Consider the following 18,487-nt stretch of genomic DNA (forward strand, 5'->3'; position numbering starts at 1 on the left):
AAAAAAACCCCCAAAAAATTTTGTAGTTCGTGTATTTTGGTGGCAGACTTGGCGATTGAACCACCCGGTGAATTAAACATCAAACAATAACAGAGCTCGTACCCTGTTTACAAAAAAAAAAACTGTGTACATAACACGAGTGTGCTCGATTTGCTAAACTCTGTACACAACGGAATGACGACACTTGTGAAGGAGTTTTGCTTTCTAACATTTCTACTCTAAATAAAATTATTTTTCTGTAAGTTTTAATATTTCTCATTAATACACAACAAGATTGCCACTTTTCCTAAGGATTAAGAATAAAGTTAAAATTTGTGAACGTGCAAGGATGTGTCAAACAAACCCGCCAAAAAATTTAAAGTTTTAATAACTTTTAAATGAAATAAGATTTTTAATTAATTTTTGTGTGAAATGCTATCAAAATATATAATTCGTGATATTATACAGAAAATATTAACTTCAAATCTGTGTCCAAGTACCTTTAAACGATTGTTAAATTGTTTTCAGTGTTTCAGTAAAGTTTACGGTTCTGAAACATAGATTATCGCGTTCACTATGGTTTACAGATGTAAAATACTAGTATTGATTAACGTTGTTAACTATAGTTTATAGTACACAAACTATATAGTTTAGTAATTACAACCGATAAACCTCGACTGTGAAACTATGTTTAGCTCATTTTTTGTGATTTTGACGTGCCATATAAAACAACGGAACAACAAATATAAAGGAAAGCAGATGATAGAAAAGTTGGACTCAACGGAGAGTTATAAAAAATACGACGTCCCATTGCACAAGAAATGATAATTAATATAGACGGGTTTTGTTTTTCAAATCAAGGAAATATCATTGATGATTTATTAAAAAAAAATAATTATGTGAAATATAAATAATTCATTTCTTATGATTTAGATAATATCTAGCTTTAAAATGCACTGTGATAAAGTTTTCTTTTAATTTTTATGTTTCAGTAATAGTTTATAAAATATATTTTATCATTTTATTGATAATGTCAATGTTATCATATTTTAACTCAATTTAGATGTTTAAAATGCTAAAATAGCTGTGCCAAAAATTATCATAGTGCTTTATTGATGGAACATTGTATTATTATTTTTTATTTAAAGTTTTTAAGATAGGACCCCATTGGTTTTTTTTGCTTATTTATTAGTTACCAGTTGGTCATTTACGATATTGGCCCAATTGGGGTTGTGTGACGGTAGTAGTACATTGTAGTAGTATTTATTTGGTATCATGTCATCATACATAAAACAAATACACATAATTATACATGATCTTATATAAGATTTTATAAATAAAACTAGAGGTACTGTGAGCGATGAGCTCACTAAATGACACCCCCCGCCTCCCATATGGTTATAGCTGGTGAAAAAGTCCATGTTTTCCTGTGGCCGGGAAACCCAAAATATGTGTCGGATCAAAAAGTAAAATAGGAGGTGCACAATGGCAATATGTAATAAAGATTCTGTGAAAGTTTCATCAAATTTCATTCAGTGGTATGAGAGGAGTTGCGGATAAGAGATGGGTACCCCAAAGCGTAACAGACGGACGGACGGACGGACAGACTTTCCGCGAATTCAAAGAAAGAGCATATTACTTTACCAATCTTGCAAATCGACAGTAAGGTAAACTTGTTAAACACAGAAGTGATGTAAAAATAAAGTTTTTGTATTAGGGTGAAGATTTGTAAAGTAATATGCTCTTAACAATCATGATTCGATATCGATACGATATCGTCGATATCGACGATATCGATGGCAGGTAATATCTTCGTTAAAGTAAAGTATTTAAACATAAACACATTCAAAGAAACAGGGAAGGTATTTACCAAGGGTTTAGCAAACATGATTCGATATCGAAGCGATATCGTCGATATCGACGATATCGACACATCAGGGAAAGATTTATAAAGAAATTTTTAAGTAACAGTTCTTAAAAACACCATATTAAGGATGAAAACCACAATTTTTGGAGCAACCATGATTCGATATCGGCACGATATCGAGGATATTAACAGTAAGGAAACAGTATTAAAACAGAAAGTATTGTAATAAACACATGAGAATATAGAACTATTATAGTAAACTATAAAAAAGTAATGTGTCGATATCGTAACTACATCGTGTCTTGGACATAACTCGACAGACGGACGGACGGACGGACGTACAGTCGGACAGACACACATTTGGTTATATATTGGGTACATCAAGTCCAAGTCCTATTGGATACTGCTTATTGGATACAAAAAAAGTGTACACACGAGAGAGCACTATTTGGGTAGTTACTGTTCAAATCTTATTGGATATTAATCCTCGTGTCCGTATTTTATTGGGTTTTTTCTTATTGTTTTTTATCCATTTCAAATTTATTATATATTTAATATTTGCTGGTAAATTCAGACAAGACTGAAAACCTTTGGTTTTTAACCCATATTTTTGTCAATTTCTGTGGTATAGCTCTTTTATTGTAACAACTAACTAATTTGTTCTTAGCAATAAGGATATACACCTGTATGTTTCAAAATACTTAATATTTAAATATATGAATACCTAAGTGCAAAAAAACTGAATTGTGAAAACACAACTCAACACATCCCAGGCTCTGTTCAACCTTTCTTGAATAACAAAATTAAGTATTTAAGGAGAAAACTTTTTGAGTCAATGACCAATTAATAATTAATAATTGACCAATTAATAATAAGCAAATACCCATTACATGTTGGACAGAATGAAGGTATCCAACAGGCATTGGACATGTGTCCAATACCTGTTGGGTTGTATTTTGACGAAGGGATAAAACTACCCAAGAGCAATTGAACATGTGTACATTGTCCAATTCTATTTGGGTTTCTTGAATCTCCTCATCAAAATGCAACCCAACAGGTAATGGACACCTGTCCAACTCCTCTTGGATATCTCCATCCCACCCAACAGGTAATGGACACTTGTCCAATTCTTCTTGGGTTTCTTGAATTGTTTCATCACAATACTACCCAACAGGTAATGGACATCTGTCCAACTCCTCTTGGATATTTACATCCCACCCAACAGGCAATGGACACTTGTCTAATTCTTGGGTTTCTTGAATTGCATCATCAAAATACAACCCAACAGGTAATGGACACCTGTCCAACTCCTCTTGGATATCTACATCCCACCCAACAGGTAATGGACACTTGTCCAATTCTTCTTGGGTTTCTTGAATTGTTTCATCACAATACCACCCAACAGGTAATGGACATCCGTCCAACTCCTCTTGGATATCTACATCCCACCCCACAGGCAATTGACACTTGTCTAATTTTGGGGTTTCTTGAATTTCATCATCAAAATACAACCCAACAGGTAATGGACACCTGTCCAACTCCTCTTGGATATCTACATCCCACCCAACAGGTAATGGACACTTGTCCAATTCTTCTTGGGTTTCTTGAATTGTTTCATCACAATACCACCCAACAGGTAATGGACACCTGTCCAACTCCTCTTGGATATCTACATCTCACCCAACAGGTAATGGACACTTGTCTGATTCTTCTTGGGTTTCTTGAATTGTTTCATCAGAATACCATCCAACAGGTAATGGACATCCGTCCAACTCCTCTTGGATATCTACATCCCACCCAACAGGCAATGGACACTTGTCTGATTCTTGGGTTTCTTGAGAATCCCCTCATCAGAATACTACCCAACAGGTAATGGACACCTGTCCAATTCCTCTTGGATATCTTCATCTCTTCAATAGTATATAAACTAAAAGGTATTGGACAATCTTCTTGGGTTATTCAAATTTTTTTTTCATAAGAAAGAAAACCCAATAGGTATTGGACATCGGTTCAACTCTTCTTGGATATTACATCCCAACATTAGAATAAAACCCAACAGGTGATGTTTACCTGTCCAGTTCTTCTTGGGTTACTTATACCCTTCATTAAAATTGTCAAATTTGTCTTGGATATTTATACTCCTGCATTAGATTGCAAACCCAATAAGTATGACATTTACCTTCCCTAGTTGAATTCAAATTTATCTGCATAAGCATACAAAAGTCCAAAACATATTTAATACTTTAATTCTAACATTCCACATCTCATTCAGTGTACACTTTACAAATGATAGGAAATATATAAACATTTTGTGCCTAAACTATTTGGCTTTTAAAGAATTTTATAACAATGTTTGCAAAATTTAAATTTAAATATTGGAACTTGGAGCAAGTCATTACAGGTAGAGCAAGATGCTGAAAACCATATTGATAAAAAGATCACACCCTTGATAAAATATTTGCCTTCAGTTGCTCAGATTGTGTTGTATTATATGGAAAATTTCTATAATCCTGTTTATTACAGATATATGTACAATGCATATTTTCCCTGTAATAATAAAAATATGATCTCATTAATCTGGTTTGGAAATCACAAACTTAGTTTTGAAGCTGATAAAACAGTGTCGCATTAGAAAACTCAGTTACAAGTACAATGAATGAATTCGTTGTATCAAAACTTTATAATAATTGATGCACTATGTCCAAATCTTTTCGACAAATCGGGATAAAGATATTAAATCAAATCATCACTGTTACATGTATAAGTCTTAGAGCTAGAAAAGTCATTACATGCCCAAATTTTACATGTAAGACTTTGATCCTATATTTCAATAAATGTCAAAATGGTTTTATTTTTGTTTCTGTTCAATACTTTCTTCTTCAGGGTGTCTCATGGCCTATACTGTATGATACCTCCATTGACCCTGCTCTTTTATATCGCCATATGTTTATCCAGTAGCAGTGGTTATGCTCAGGCAATCTTTGAAATATTCCTTATTTCATGCCTCTCCTTCAGTTCCGCCTCTGTCCATTTTATTCATTCTGCAATTATATAAAGGCATTTTCTTTACCGTACAAAACATGTTTTTCTTGACTACAGCAAGATCACCCTTTATGTTGATCAAACCCAACCAAGAAGTAGAAGTATATTTCTTATTCAGAAATATGTATTGATAAATAAAATGGAAGAAAAACTAAATTCTATCAACTCTTTTTTTTTCTTCTATGTCTAACTGCATCTTCATCCTACCCCCCATCCGCCATAATTTTATCAAAATGGAATCATCATTCAACACACAAAACGATGTTGCATATTAATTAGACAGTATCTTAGTTTCTGGTTGTTAAGAAGGAGATTTTAAAAAGATTTTACACCTATTCCTTGCACATTTTAGACTTCTAATGTAACACTATAAGTACATTAGGGGTACATAATCTTCAAAAACATCTCTACACTTATTAAATGATAAAGCTTTCACATTAGTATTGTTTTTAGCCCAATGGTTCTGCTAAAGAGGATTTAAAATTGACCCAAACCTTACTAACTGCTTTGAAATTATATTGACAGGGAAAGAGACACACTTGACACTCCATTCCCCCTTCCTGGGGTATGCTTTGCACAAAATTTAATTAAAATTGACTGAGCTGGATAAAAAATGGAAATTTGAAAAATTACAGTCAAACAGATTATGAATAACTTTCAGCACATCAGACATGAAGTAGTGATCCTTAAATAAAATACACCTACAAGATGAAGCTGTTTTATTCCTTTGAAGTGATATCTAGTATTTTTTTCTTTTCCTGTATGCCACCTCTATCAGAACAAAATGTTATACATGTATTAACATAACCTATGACCGTATAGTACCCCAGTATTTACTTTACAATTAATTAAGTTCTGGAACCAATCCTCAGATGCCCTTAAAACAAATGATTCTAAACTGGCAAAGGTAAAGGGCATCTGAAGAATTTAAAATAAAATGATAGTACAAACAAGCAAACAGTGTGCATGAAAATGTTGGCAAACACTAGAAAAAATACTAAGGTACTTTCTCAAACTTAACATGAATACTAAAGAGGTTTTATGTAGCTGTATTGCACATACCAAAAGCTTTCCTGCAGTTAAAGGTTGGTTGCCTTGTAGTTATGTAGTATGTACAAGTTTTTCCCTCTATCTCTTCTAATTTAAGAAGCGAAAATGTCTCAAAAAATCTTATGGTTGGCATGAAGTATTCCTGTTCATTTTACTGATTACTTACAATTGTCCTATTTCTGAGGGTCATCTTCTGATGAGTGTGTTCTCTGCAATGTTCACAATTGAAGTTCCTGTTTGACCTGTTACATATTGAAAATCCTCAATGAACATGATTATGGTTTTCATTTCCATTGTAATTATTGATTACTTTTATTAAAAAAAAATCTTAACCAATTTATTGTAACATAATACTTATGAAAATATTTATGTAATATCAAAAGAAAAAAGGAATCATTATCTCCAGTCATCCTAAAATCACAAGTAAGCATTAATCATAAATTCACATACGTAAACCCATTAGCTTTTTGTGCTATTAAATCATAGTCATCGCTGTGCAATAAAGAAAATCAAGTACTAATCCACAGCTTTGTGGCAATAAAGTTACTATCCCCGAGTAAAAAGTGACAAGCCCAAATATAGAGACAAAAATTAAAAAGTAACATTGAAAAAAAAGTTCATCGTGAAAAAAGTCAGGGTATTAACTACAGATGATTCTTTTTAAAATTAAAGTTTAATTTAATTTTCACTAGTAAAATTTAATCATACATAAATTAATGATTAAAAAAATAAAAAAAGATTTTACCGTATATACTCGCCTATAAGTCGGATTTTTGGGAGTTAATTTCTGGTCCAAAACTCTATGTCCGACTTATAGGCGAGCTATGAAATGAATGGTATTATATGAGGTCAGTATCTATGATATAAGCTTGTTAAATACAACCGACTTATAGGCGGACCGACTTATAGGCGAGTATATACGGTAAATATTCCTTTTCTGGTCTTTCACTAGTTCGTCTAATTAATACGAAGCAAAAATCATTTTGTTTTCATCTTGAATCATTTAAAGCCATATATGGCTTATGTACAATGAAAATTATTAGACTAAAATTATAAGAACTTATTATTTGTATCATGACTTTAAATAAACATGATAAAGATAGAAAATTTCCGTAAATTACAAAATCTAAGTCAATTGCGATATTAAGATATCAAAATTTGATTTGGATTCTCGGAATATTCTCCGACTTAGAAGAAAATACAAAAGATTTAAATAACACATTACAGAGAAGATAAAATCGTATTATTAGATAAAACGAGGTGTTCTACGTGCTCCGAATTGTATGAAAAGCTTTAATTTAAATGTATTAACTATATTTCTGTACTTAATTTTGTATTTTTCAAAAATATATTTTTTGATCAGTTACGCCATATATGGCTTTAAAAAAAACTCTACATAATTGCATGACACTTATCATTGAGCTGATTGAGTGAATGTATATAATTTAATAATGAGATATCTGAGAGGCATATATGTACAAGCAAATATTGCTATATTAAACAAAGGAAAGGGGGAAATTCAAATTAGGAAATAAAAGATCGTTTTTAAGTAAATCAGTCTTGTAGTACTGCAAAATGGATGCAGTTGTGGAGATTTATGGATAATATGAGCATGCGCGCAGTCTGGAATATTTCCATATTAGGGAATTTAATAGCAAAAAAGAGTGAAATTACCAGTGGTGCTTTTCATGCATTAGATGTGTATTTTAAAAATCCTAATAGCCTAAGGGGATTCCTCAGTGCAGAAAAACACTAGCCCCATCCTCAAAAATGGAAGCCCCGGGTGTAGCGCGATGCTAATTACACACCCATCATGTGAAATAGTTATAGTAGCCCTATATCAATTTCAGTATTGTTTTAAATTAATTAAAACAAATGACAAAAACAATAATTAAAAAAAAATCAAAATAAAGCAGACACTCATTTTTTTTTTTTTTAAAGTGTTAAATCTAGACCTTAAATAGGGCATGGTAATCAAGGAATCAAAAGGGCATTTTGTGTCGCGACAGGATCTCAAGAGGGCACTTTGAAAACAAATGTTAATGTCGTTGAAATTATATTTAACATTTTTTAATTTTCACATACTTTAACATGTTTAATTACTTTTAATATCCTTTCATATTGAAATCTTTATTTAAAACAAGTTATTTAAAGAAAAATTCATATATCTGTATTCCATTCTTTTTTTTAAACAATGTTTTAATTATTGATTCAGAAACAAAAATAATATAAAAAGGCATTTACATCCAATTTATTCCAAAAAAAAAGTAGTAAGATTACACTTAAGAAAGTAATGGTATTAATCTAGCTGAAAGAGGTGCAAAAATTATTAAAGTTTGGAGGTATGATTGTTTTTTTTTTACCTGCTTGGACTGTTATTTGTTTACAAGTATAGTCAATTTAAAGATTAAAGGAAAATACTTTTTTTCAGGGAAGGGGGATGGGCATTTTGAAAAATACATGTAGAGACCATTCTCTTTACTTGGAAAATATTCTACCAACAGGATCATGTGAAAACTGGTCTTACTGCCATGCATAATTTGTTTTAAAAAAAAACTCTGACTTTAATTAGAAACTTTGACCCTCAGCTTGTCAAATCTATCAGTTCAATCAAAGAAACTAACTTAGTTTGTTGTTTTTAAGCCTTTTATCATATCACATTCAGTTTTTGGTACACTGTAAGTATTTTATTCAGATAAAATATCCGTTTTTTCTTCAAGTTGAACTATGTGTTTTATTCTACTTTCGGTTTATAAAAAAAACGATCCTGATTTTTATTAGTTAATAAAATTTACAAGTTTATTTATCTTTGGTCTTGGACTAATTCTTGCATGATCAATGCAATCAAATGATAGTTTCTCAAATTAAATCCTCTACCCTGACAGCCTGAGGCATGTTAATTAGACAGGTGGCTGTGTGCGTGCGTTCAAGCGTGAAGTGATTTCCTGTGGTTGTTTAAACAAAGTGATTATCAGCATGCACTGAATAAACAGAACAGCAAATGAATATTGCCTAAACTGGGCATATTTATTAATTTTGTGTTAGGAAATAAGGGCATGGCGCTGGAAAAAAGGGCATGGTGCCGAGAAAAAAGGGCATGGCGCCGCGCCATGCTAGTTTGCTTTAGATTTAGCACTTTTTTGATTTGAGTCAAAATCAAAGACAGAAAGAAACACTGTTTTGACTGAAAGTTTTTCAGTAATACAATGAATCTCTTAAGTTACATATCAGATGAGATAAACTTACATACAATTATTTAGCTGTTGTCAATTATCCCATTTATCATCATCTCAGCTCACTTTGCGATTGTAATACTGTCTACATGAATCGATAATTTACAGCTGATTTATGAACACACGATTGTTAAAATTTTCATTTCCCTTTCCAATATACATTGTCAGAACATACTTAGTTGGTTATGATATAAAATTAAATAATTAACACTTTCGATTTATGAAAGATTACTATAGTATCTAACAATATACGATCATTTACTAAATACTTCTCGCCCTCAAGAGAGTTAAAAAGACAGAGAAAATTCAAAATACAAACAAGTGCAACTTAAGATTAATTGTTCCGATATATCTATTTTAATTTTGTGCACAATTGTTTTCAAAATTACATTAAAATCTATTTTCCTTAAACAAGAACCCAGCAATGGATAGATATTAATCGAATAAACTTACCTTTTCTCTTGTCAGTCAGAAAATCTTGTTGACATTAAGTGTTTCTTAGTCGCCATATTTTTTTCCATGAAAACAAACGTTGTTATGATCAGGATCAACGGAAGTTGATTTTCGGAACTTTCGAGAATTTAGAGTTCCGAATGTAAAACTGAAACAACAAAACACGGTGCGTCCGTGAAAGCAACTTTTTTGGACACTTTTTTGGACAAATCGTCGTGTCCAAGTTTTGTTGGGTACTAACCTGCAAATACCCAATTAGGGTGTTTTAAGCATATTCAGCGACACTTCTTATTGGGTATACCCAATAAGCAAAAAGTACCCAATAAGTACAATCTTGGCATGAAAAATACCCAATAAATGCACTCTCGTAAACACGGACGGACGGAATTAACGATTACTATATACCCTCCCACTTTTCAAGCGGGGGGTATAATAATTAAGGTAATAGGATAATGTTCTATAAAACGGTAAGAAAAATTACAGACAAGCGAATCATAGAAAACAATATACATGTACCTTGCACGTTCTACACACGTTGTTTAACTCATTTTTGTCCAGATAAGAGAATATATGAAGTAGAACTGGATCAGTCAGATGTTCCCAGCAGTTCTCGTCCGCACTGTCGATCTAAGGGAGGTAACTCTTTAATTAGCTGACACCAGTACAAAACAAAATAAGAACCATAATCTTACTAAATTACGGCCATCTAATGTATCTAAAACAACAACTCACCATCTGACTATGTTCACATATAGTTTTCTGTTTCCTTTCACTCCATCAAATAAAGGAAAATATCAAAATATTTAACCGTTCGCTTCCTCGTATCCAGTGAGGCAACCGGATCAAAACAATTATCTATTTATAGATTTAGGCACGGATCCAAAAATCCTGATCTAAAATAAATACATTTTACTCCAGGTTACTGCAGAACAGACAACATTGACATATTCATTTGAATTTGTAACTGGCTGGGTACCTCAAATCACACTGAACTATTATAATAATACCCCACAAAAATTGACACTTCGACAATCAATGACCATACATTCAGGATTTTCGGATATAATAAAATAAGTATTGGTAGTATAAGTAGTGGTTAGAGCGCTGGCACGTTTCGTCAAAGGCCCTGGGTTCGAGTCCCGGTTGAAACTTGATTTTTCATCTCCTGTGACATTTGGCGCTCAACGCACAGGCCCACTATTCCACTGGAACATGCATCACGCATTTCCTTAACTCATAGAATTCGATGACGGATTTCTAAGATGAGTGGGTGATATGACCAAAACAGGGTTGTCGAAATCCCTGTAGTATCCGCTTATCTGTCAGTAGCCTGCATCGGATTAAAAATCGAGTGTATCCAGAGCATCCTACTGAGTATTGAAAGAGTTGGGAGATATAAACACCAAAGAAGATGATAGCAAAATATTACTATTATAGTAAATATATATGTGTGTCAATGTGATATATAGATAAAGAAATTTGACGATAAAAAGATGAATTCATCTGCTTTGTCATACACAGTTAAATTGTTATCGTTGGCCCTTTTCGTCTATAGTCAGAAAAACATCCAAATAGGATACAGATGTGGCAGAATCCGAGGTAACTTATTTCAAGTTCACTAGGATATACCGAATCGACATATGAATGGAAGTAAGTATTGTGAATTGATATAATACATCGTCTATATATCTAAATGTTGAGTTGAAGGTCAAAAAACAAGGATTTCTTCTTCTCGTGCGTGAATCTGCTTCATCTGATTAAACAAAAAGACCGGATAATACAACTAGTGCCCATCGGAATATTGCAAAATAATGTTGGAAAATCTGTTCCTAGAAGACTACCTGGTACAAAAAGTCTATGAGGAACTCAAACAACATTTTATTATCAACTTCAGAGTACTTGTGAGTCGACTCGAACGAATTTACATCGAAGTTATTTTGTTGATGACCAATCACAAGGAAGGAAAATGTCTGACTTTCATTTTTATTAAAGAAGCTGAACACTGTCTATTATAATGAAAACCTAATTTAAATTTATCGTGAGGAATGGTTGTATTAAGAACCCTCTCTACACTGCACACCAAAGAGAGAAATCTAATTACACATCATACATATTATTATGTTCCTTGAAGCGCGTTTTTTTTTTTTTTTTTTTTTTTTTTTACAAATTGGGAATACTTTTGTCATGGCGCTATAGGATTAAAAGTTGGATTTTCCAGACGTAGAATTCAATCAGGTGCATGAAACAGATTTATCCTAATTGTATTTACGGAGAGTTTATTTGAAAGTATTCTCAATTGAATTTTACACATTTGTATTTAAGAGCTTGATGTGTACATGCATCTTTGCTAGCCAATGATGTTTGTGATTCGTTCCTCTCCCTGTATTTCACAAAAATAACAAATATTTGGCATTTCCATAACGGACTTGTTTGAGGCAAAATCTTGTTGATATAAATGATAGACAAAAGATTTCTAGGTGGTACAACTATCACGAAATAAACATCCAATGTACAAAAAATGAATTTGATGGCGCTATGCGACATTATATTCCAGATATTAATCAATTATATAGCTCTCTTTTCTATTCAAAGACGTCCATATTCTGAGTTTTTTATCGTCTGCTACACTAGCTAGGACTTCCTGGTCACGTGGGTGGAAGGCAACAGCACTCACACCAGTGTGATGGTGTAACCTGGAAACGACTTTATGCGAGTGACGATCCCATAGGAAAACAACATCCGGTTCAGATTCACTGAGAAGTAAAAAAAATAATGTAAAAAGACTAAATCTTGTACACAATTATAAACATAAGATTTCAATATGAATTTTATCGATGAAATGCATAAAGCCTTTACATAATAATTGTAAAATGTATACTTTGCGACGAGGTCTTCAGACACACTTGGAAAGAAGTAAGATATTGTTAATGAATCATCTGCAGGTTTGGGGTCACAAAATATTTCCGGTTGCTCTTCAGTGTTTTCCAGACTGATCACCATGGTAACGACATCCTTCTCGTGCATGATGTAGACCCCTTCAGTTGAAAGTCGCCTCAAGTTGTATACCATGTACCTTTTAACATTGATGATGTCACATAATTTTGAATGTTCAGATTTGAATTACATTCTAAACTACTCAGGGCTCTCGCGACACTCTTTGGGAATGGGTCCGGGTCCGTCAAAATTGGGAAAAATAGCAACATTTTGGGAAATTTGGGGATAACCATTATTCTTTATCTGCATGATATATTGGGTTGATTTTTTTTTTCAACTTAATTATTGTTTTGCGACACAGAGGAATGTGAAAAACAAATTTAATTATTACTATATTTTCTTTAATTTTAGAGAAAAATGACTTTTGGTAAAATTAACACATTCAGTTGGGAAAAAATGTACCTTTTTTTGAATTGGGAATGGGGCCCATAAATGGCCCCAATTATAGAAACTCGAGAGCCCTGACTACAATATTAACAATTTAGAATTTATCATAGTTAATAATTAACTAACAGCATTTCTAAATTAAATTTCTAAAAAAAAAAATCTCTTTTCAACTAAATAAAATAAGAAAATATCAAGATCATAAAATTTTTTATATATTTTAAATCACTCAACAAAAAGTATCCCCAAATGAAGTTTGATAAAATTATTCTGATTTCAATTTTCTTTTAAATCTAGGCTGGAATCACATTTGAGAAAAGTAAAGTCAACGTCAAAGGAAAGGTCAGGGTCAAATGTTTTGGTTAAATTCAATATATTTAATAATCAAGGATAAGAGTATGAAGTTTAATAAACCATTTAAATTGTTTCTTTGAAACTTTTCTAAACACAAATTCAAAAAAGTGGGGTTCAAGTCAAAAGAAATGTCAGGTTAAAATTTCTTGATGAAATGGAATAGCTTTCTCTCTCTCTCTCTCTCTCTTTCTCACTCTCTAATATGTATCGGCAGGTAAGGCTTAATAAAAATGTCTTGAAAGTTGAATAGTATCTTTGAAACTGAGCTAAACATATTTTTTGAAAATGGGGTCAAGGTCAAAGGAAAGATCAAGATCAAAAAATATTGAACCAGTTGGATAGTTCTCATCAATTTTTATCAGGATATGAGGTGTGACAAAAATATCTTGAAAAGTCTTTCAAACTGGGTTTAACGAGTGTGACCGAAGGACAGATGGAACAAAAAGATGACGAACAATGCAAGTGGTCCTGGCCATACTCATGGCGGGTCATAAAAACATATTGGCTGAGATGGATGTTACCTGTGATTAGCGGAAAGCTGAACTCCCAGACACGCACTATTTGTTAAAACAGTTTTGATTGGCTCTATCACCAAGGATTCTAACGAATCTAAGCTAACTTTATAAAACACTGCTCCGTTTTCACCAGACCGATCTAGCCTCTGTTTGTAGAGCGCTATAACTATCACGTTTGTGGCAGAACTGTCCTTTGGTTCATTTGACGAAGAATTCCACTCTGACCAGTCTATGACTTTAACAAAATCAGGATTGAACCCTACTTGTTCAATTTTTAGAAGATCTTTTGTGTCTACATTTTGTTTTGAGAAACAGTCCGGGATCCGTAGCTCCGATAAAAGACGGTCATCTTCATCAAAGACGTCTTCATGAAACTTAAAAGAGAATTCCATATTAACAAGGTTAAAAATGCCATAATTCCTGAACATTAATATCTCTTTCGAAATTGAATCACATACATTTAAACAGTTACAGTGTATGTGCCAAAAAGACATACTCACCCTGCATGCGGTTAATACTACGTCATAAGGAGGGAAAAGATCGGATTTATTTACATTCAAGAAGGTTTCATTGTTCAGCCATGTTCCTCTGAAATGTCGTACGCCGGAATGTCTGGCTGCCACGATATACATAATATCTAAAAAGACGAGGAAAATATACTTCTAAATGTGTAATTCCTTTATTGATATTTCGGAGGATTGAAGGTACCATGCAGTGTTGTAAAGATGAAATTCCCTCATAGCACACACACCCCCCCCCCCCCCAACCGAATCCAAACTCGCCGTATGGCGACATATCATGATCAAGAAAACAGCTGGTAAATGGAAAACAAGAAGTTCATGGGTCATATCCCATAGTTTACAGAAGGTTAGATAGACAGACAAATAAATAGGCATACTTAAGGACGTTGGACAGCGGTAAAACAACTCAGATGAGCTTTTAGCTCCCGTGAGATAAATGTGTATAGGTTACTAGTATGTCCTACAATTTGCACGAAAGACGTCAGTTAAGATTCATTAAGATTCAAGATATGCTTTACTACACTCTCAGAGCTGACTCTTGGTCTCAAGTAGTGAATTTAACTTAAACATACTTTGAGCAAGGTTATACTGTTGAACCCGACTCTTCATTATTAAAAGAACTTTTTTAAAAAGATAAAACCATGGGCTTTTTGACATACTTTTTACCTCTTTGGATGGAAAGCACAGCTAATGTACTGTCATATTCGAGACTTCTGCTTGTAGAATGAACAAGAAGGTGTGTTTCTGCATCGTTAAACTCAACGTAGTTCACATAATCAGGGTCGTCTGTAACTTTCTTTGAAATTAACAACACTGTGTTAATCCCATATTTCCAAATCTGCAAAATATCGAGAATAAAAACCTGAGGTAATGAAAACAAAGTACGATTTCATTCAAGTCATCGCTATTTTTATTAATGAAATAGAAAAATTTAAAGAGTTGGGATTAAATGACCAATTAAAGGAAGAACAAGAAATCTTACATTTACAATGCCGTCTGCTCCACACGTAGCAATAAGACTTCCACTGTTAGAGAAGCATACATTGTAGACCTCGTCCACGTGATCTGTGCATGTTTGGTGCAGATGCACTGGGACGTGACAAATTAAACGTTTCAGCTCCAATTTCCAACTATCCTCCTTGCGCAGATATTGACATCCAAGTCTTTTTAAAGTCAGATTTCTCCATAAACTTTCATCTTGAGCAATACGACACCAATTCTGAAAAAGGCCAGTCAGATTAACGAAAAATTTTGATCCGAGTTGAAAACTGACCCAATAGTTCAATTTCATTGTTGAATATTGAGACCAAGGCTTTGAAATTTAGACCCGAACCATGTCGTAAAATTCTGATTCACAAACCGGTCAAAAATTCGAATTTACTGGGGATACTTTTAAATCTCCAGTGCTATGGGCGTGTTGAAGACAACACAGATTCTGTTATATCTATTCATATTTAGACATTTTACTCCCTCAAGAAGTCAATGACGGACTAATTAACTTTCAGAGAAACGAAATGACTGTCCATCAACAGATTTCCTTCTTTGCCTGCATATGGTGTTATGTCTCCCAAATAATTCAATAAGCAGGAGCATGCTCTGAATGCGATCAATTTTACCGAGACAGGCTATTGACAAATAATGACGTTACAGGGATTTCAACATTTTAAAGTCAGCATTTCGAAATGATCCATAAATAATAATAAACTTGCTAGAAAAAAATATGTATCCTATCACTGAGTCGTATTTTGACCAATGTATTTCCAAATATTTACATTTGCAAATGTTTTCCTTTATATAACACTACTGAAAGCAATGCGTATCTATAACTGTATAAATACAGGTACGGGGTCAAGAGGTCATAGATGTGCGTATGGATAAACGTTTGACGTAATTTCTCAGTGACGTCATAAAGGGTCGACGCGCGTTCAGTGGATTACACACTTGCCGTTGGGTTTGAAAAATAATGCATTTCGCACGTTAAAAGTCACAATCAGGTAAATATAAAGGATGAATAAGTCACAAATGTAAATATAAGTAATAAGGTATCATTTTAAAACATCTATCGGGCTATAAATACGGGTCGGTACGAGATTAAGTTCATCATAAAGCCCTTCGGGCTTTATGGAATTTAATCTCGTGACCGACCCGTATTTATATCCCGATAGATGTTTTAAAATGATACCTTATTTCTTACACAAATATGATCAGGGAGTGTGTCAGATCAAAAGAAGGTTTTTGATTTTCCTCAGGTCCGTGGACCCTGTTCACAGATTTGTATTATTTGTATCTTTTAATTTTTTTTTAAATTGATCACTATTATATTCCTTTTTTTCATACTTCTATATTCTTCAGTGCAAACATGTTTTTCATAATTATGACCTTACATCGTTCAACTCATAGTTATTACTAGAAAGGGACGACTTTTTGCTTTTATATGAATGTAGGTCAAAATAATAAATGCCTGGCATATAAAAAGTTTGACGGTCATCACATATAAGAATGTAAAAAAAAAAAAATACAGGCCTACTGCACGAAAGTTAGAATATCCTTTAAAACTAGGCCTAGATAATGAGATCCGTACATTTGCAATTTATTATAATTGTCTGGTGTGCACATATAGTGTAATATGATATTACCTTGCAAGTCCTGGCAGCATTGTTTAATTCTTGTACATTCAGGTAGGAGAATAGTGTCAATAAAATTGGATCCGTCAGATCTTTCCATGGATCATCCATTTCACTTGGAACCAAAGAAAGATAACTCTAATGTTATGAAGAAAAATAACAAATAGCAAATAACTGAAAGTGAAAGCAAACCTAAAGTAAAATGGATAAATCAAGACATCACATAGCAACGTTCACTCTTACCCCATCACTAAGTTCCATCGTGGTTCACCTTAGTGCCCTAAATTCGATAATTATTTTTGTGTATTTTAAAGCTTTTGTTTTCCCGTGGACAACATATACTACAGTAACATTACAGATCTATAAATAGATCTGGTGGTGGAGCGGATCTAAAGAGTTGATACAGGACGACTTCCTGTGACAGCTACTCTATACATTTGTATTGTAAGAAAGCATACATTAAAAATAAAATAAATCATGATAAAAAGCGTAAGCCTTGTGTAATATTAAAAATTTATTTTTCATACATAAATAGTTTATTAATACATTGAAAAGATTTTGGAAAAAAAATTCATTTGTGCTTGTTTTGTTAATACCCCCCCCCCCTCAGTCACCAGACTACCTTTCTCATAAATTAAGATGTCTTCAATATTCAGATGCCATTTTAACTAATTAAGTGTGGTGTATGAACATTGAAACATATTTTGTAATGCGGATAAATTCAAGACCATTGATAAACAAAGGAGAAAAAACATGTTTTCAGGGTGTGTTTATGTCTTATGCTGTCTTATCCCACTATTGCTGGTACAGTATGGTGGTTGTCGATGTGCGTGAACATTAAATTTGACGGAGAGTGGTCATCGATGTTGTTTGTTCCTGAGAGTGAATTCGAACACATGGCGGTTTGTAGATCTTCAGGTATGTATGTAACAGACAAAGTAATTACTTACAGATATGCTTCTGGTTCAAGCGCGTGGCGTGGAAAGGTGATCCATTTTTAGACGTGTACGCATGTATCATGTTTATCGTTCATCAATCTCCTCTGTTGCATCCTCTTCGTTGCACATGCGCACTGGACACCTGTGGCGATGATTTTGGCAAATATCTTTGATCTCCCACAAAAACATCTTTAAAATGGGGTGGATTTGATAATTATTTTATCTAAGAGCCGTAAGTATAACTACCTTTAATTTAACTTTACTAATATCTGTCAGTTTCTTTAACCTTTAAAGATCTTATCACTGCAAACACTAGACTCCTTAGCTCCTTGTAATTAGCAGTATATGCCTGCCAGGTCCCTATAAACCTACTGCATTATGACTTGTCTATTGGAGCAACACTGCGTCCATGCTTTTTTTGATAGATTTATGCGCCTGTAGATGATGTCCAATGATTAATTAGGAATTGTGAGTTTTTTTCCCTTCATCCAAATAATTTGTGATGGAGCAGACATTTGTTAAAACTCTACATC

At 33.2% G+C, this 18,487-nt stretch overlaps 1 protein-coding gene across 1 annotated transcript; it reads right to left on the reverse strand.

The window, feature by feature from the left end:
* Nucleotides 1-11,668: 11,668 nt before the first annotated feature.
* On the reverse strand, nt 11,669-18,386 carry LOC134259870 (F-box/WD repeat-containing protein 5-like). Its single transcript, XM_062742470.1, has 9 exons — nt 17,967-18,386; nt 17,260-17,445; nt 17,029-17,154; nt 15,375-15,611; nt 15,059-15,230; nt 14,372-14,508; nt 13,878-14,245; nt 12,503-12,697; nt 11,669-12,377 (listed from the first exon to the last, which is right to left on the reverse strand). Exons 2-9 carry the CDS (start codon nt 17,275-17,277, stop codon nt 12,182-12,184), a joined length of 1,449 nt encoding a protein of 482 aa, XP_062598454.1. The 5' UTR covers nt 17,278-17,445; nt 17,967-18,386; the 3' UTR covers nt 11,669-12,181.
* Between the last annotated feature and the right edge of the window lie 101 nt (nt 18,387-18,487).

This window comes from Saccostrea cucullata, unplaced genomic scaffold (assembly GCF_032062105.1).
Source record: "Saccostrea cucullata isolate Sc308-1 unplaced genomic scaffold, CSIRO_AGI_Scuc_v1 ctg12720, whole genome shotgun sequence".
In the NCBI taxonomy this organism is placed as follows: Eukaryota; Metazoa; Mollusca; class Bivalvia; order Ostreida; family Ostreidae; genus Saccostrea; species Saccostrea cuccullata.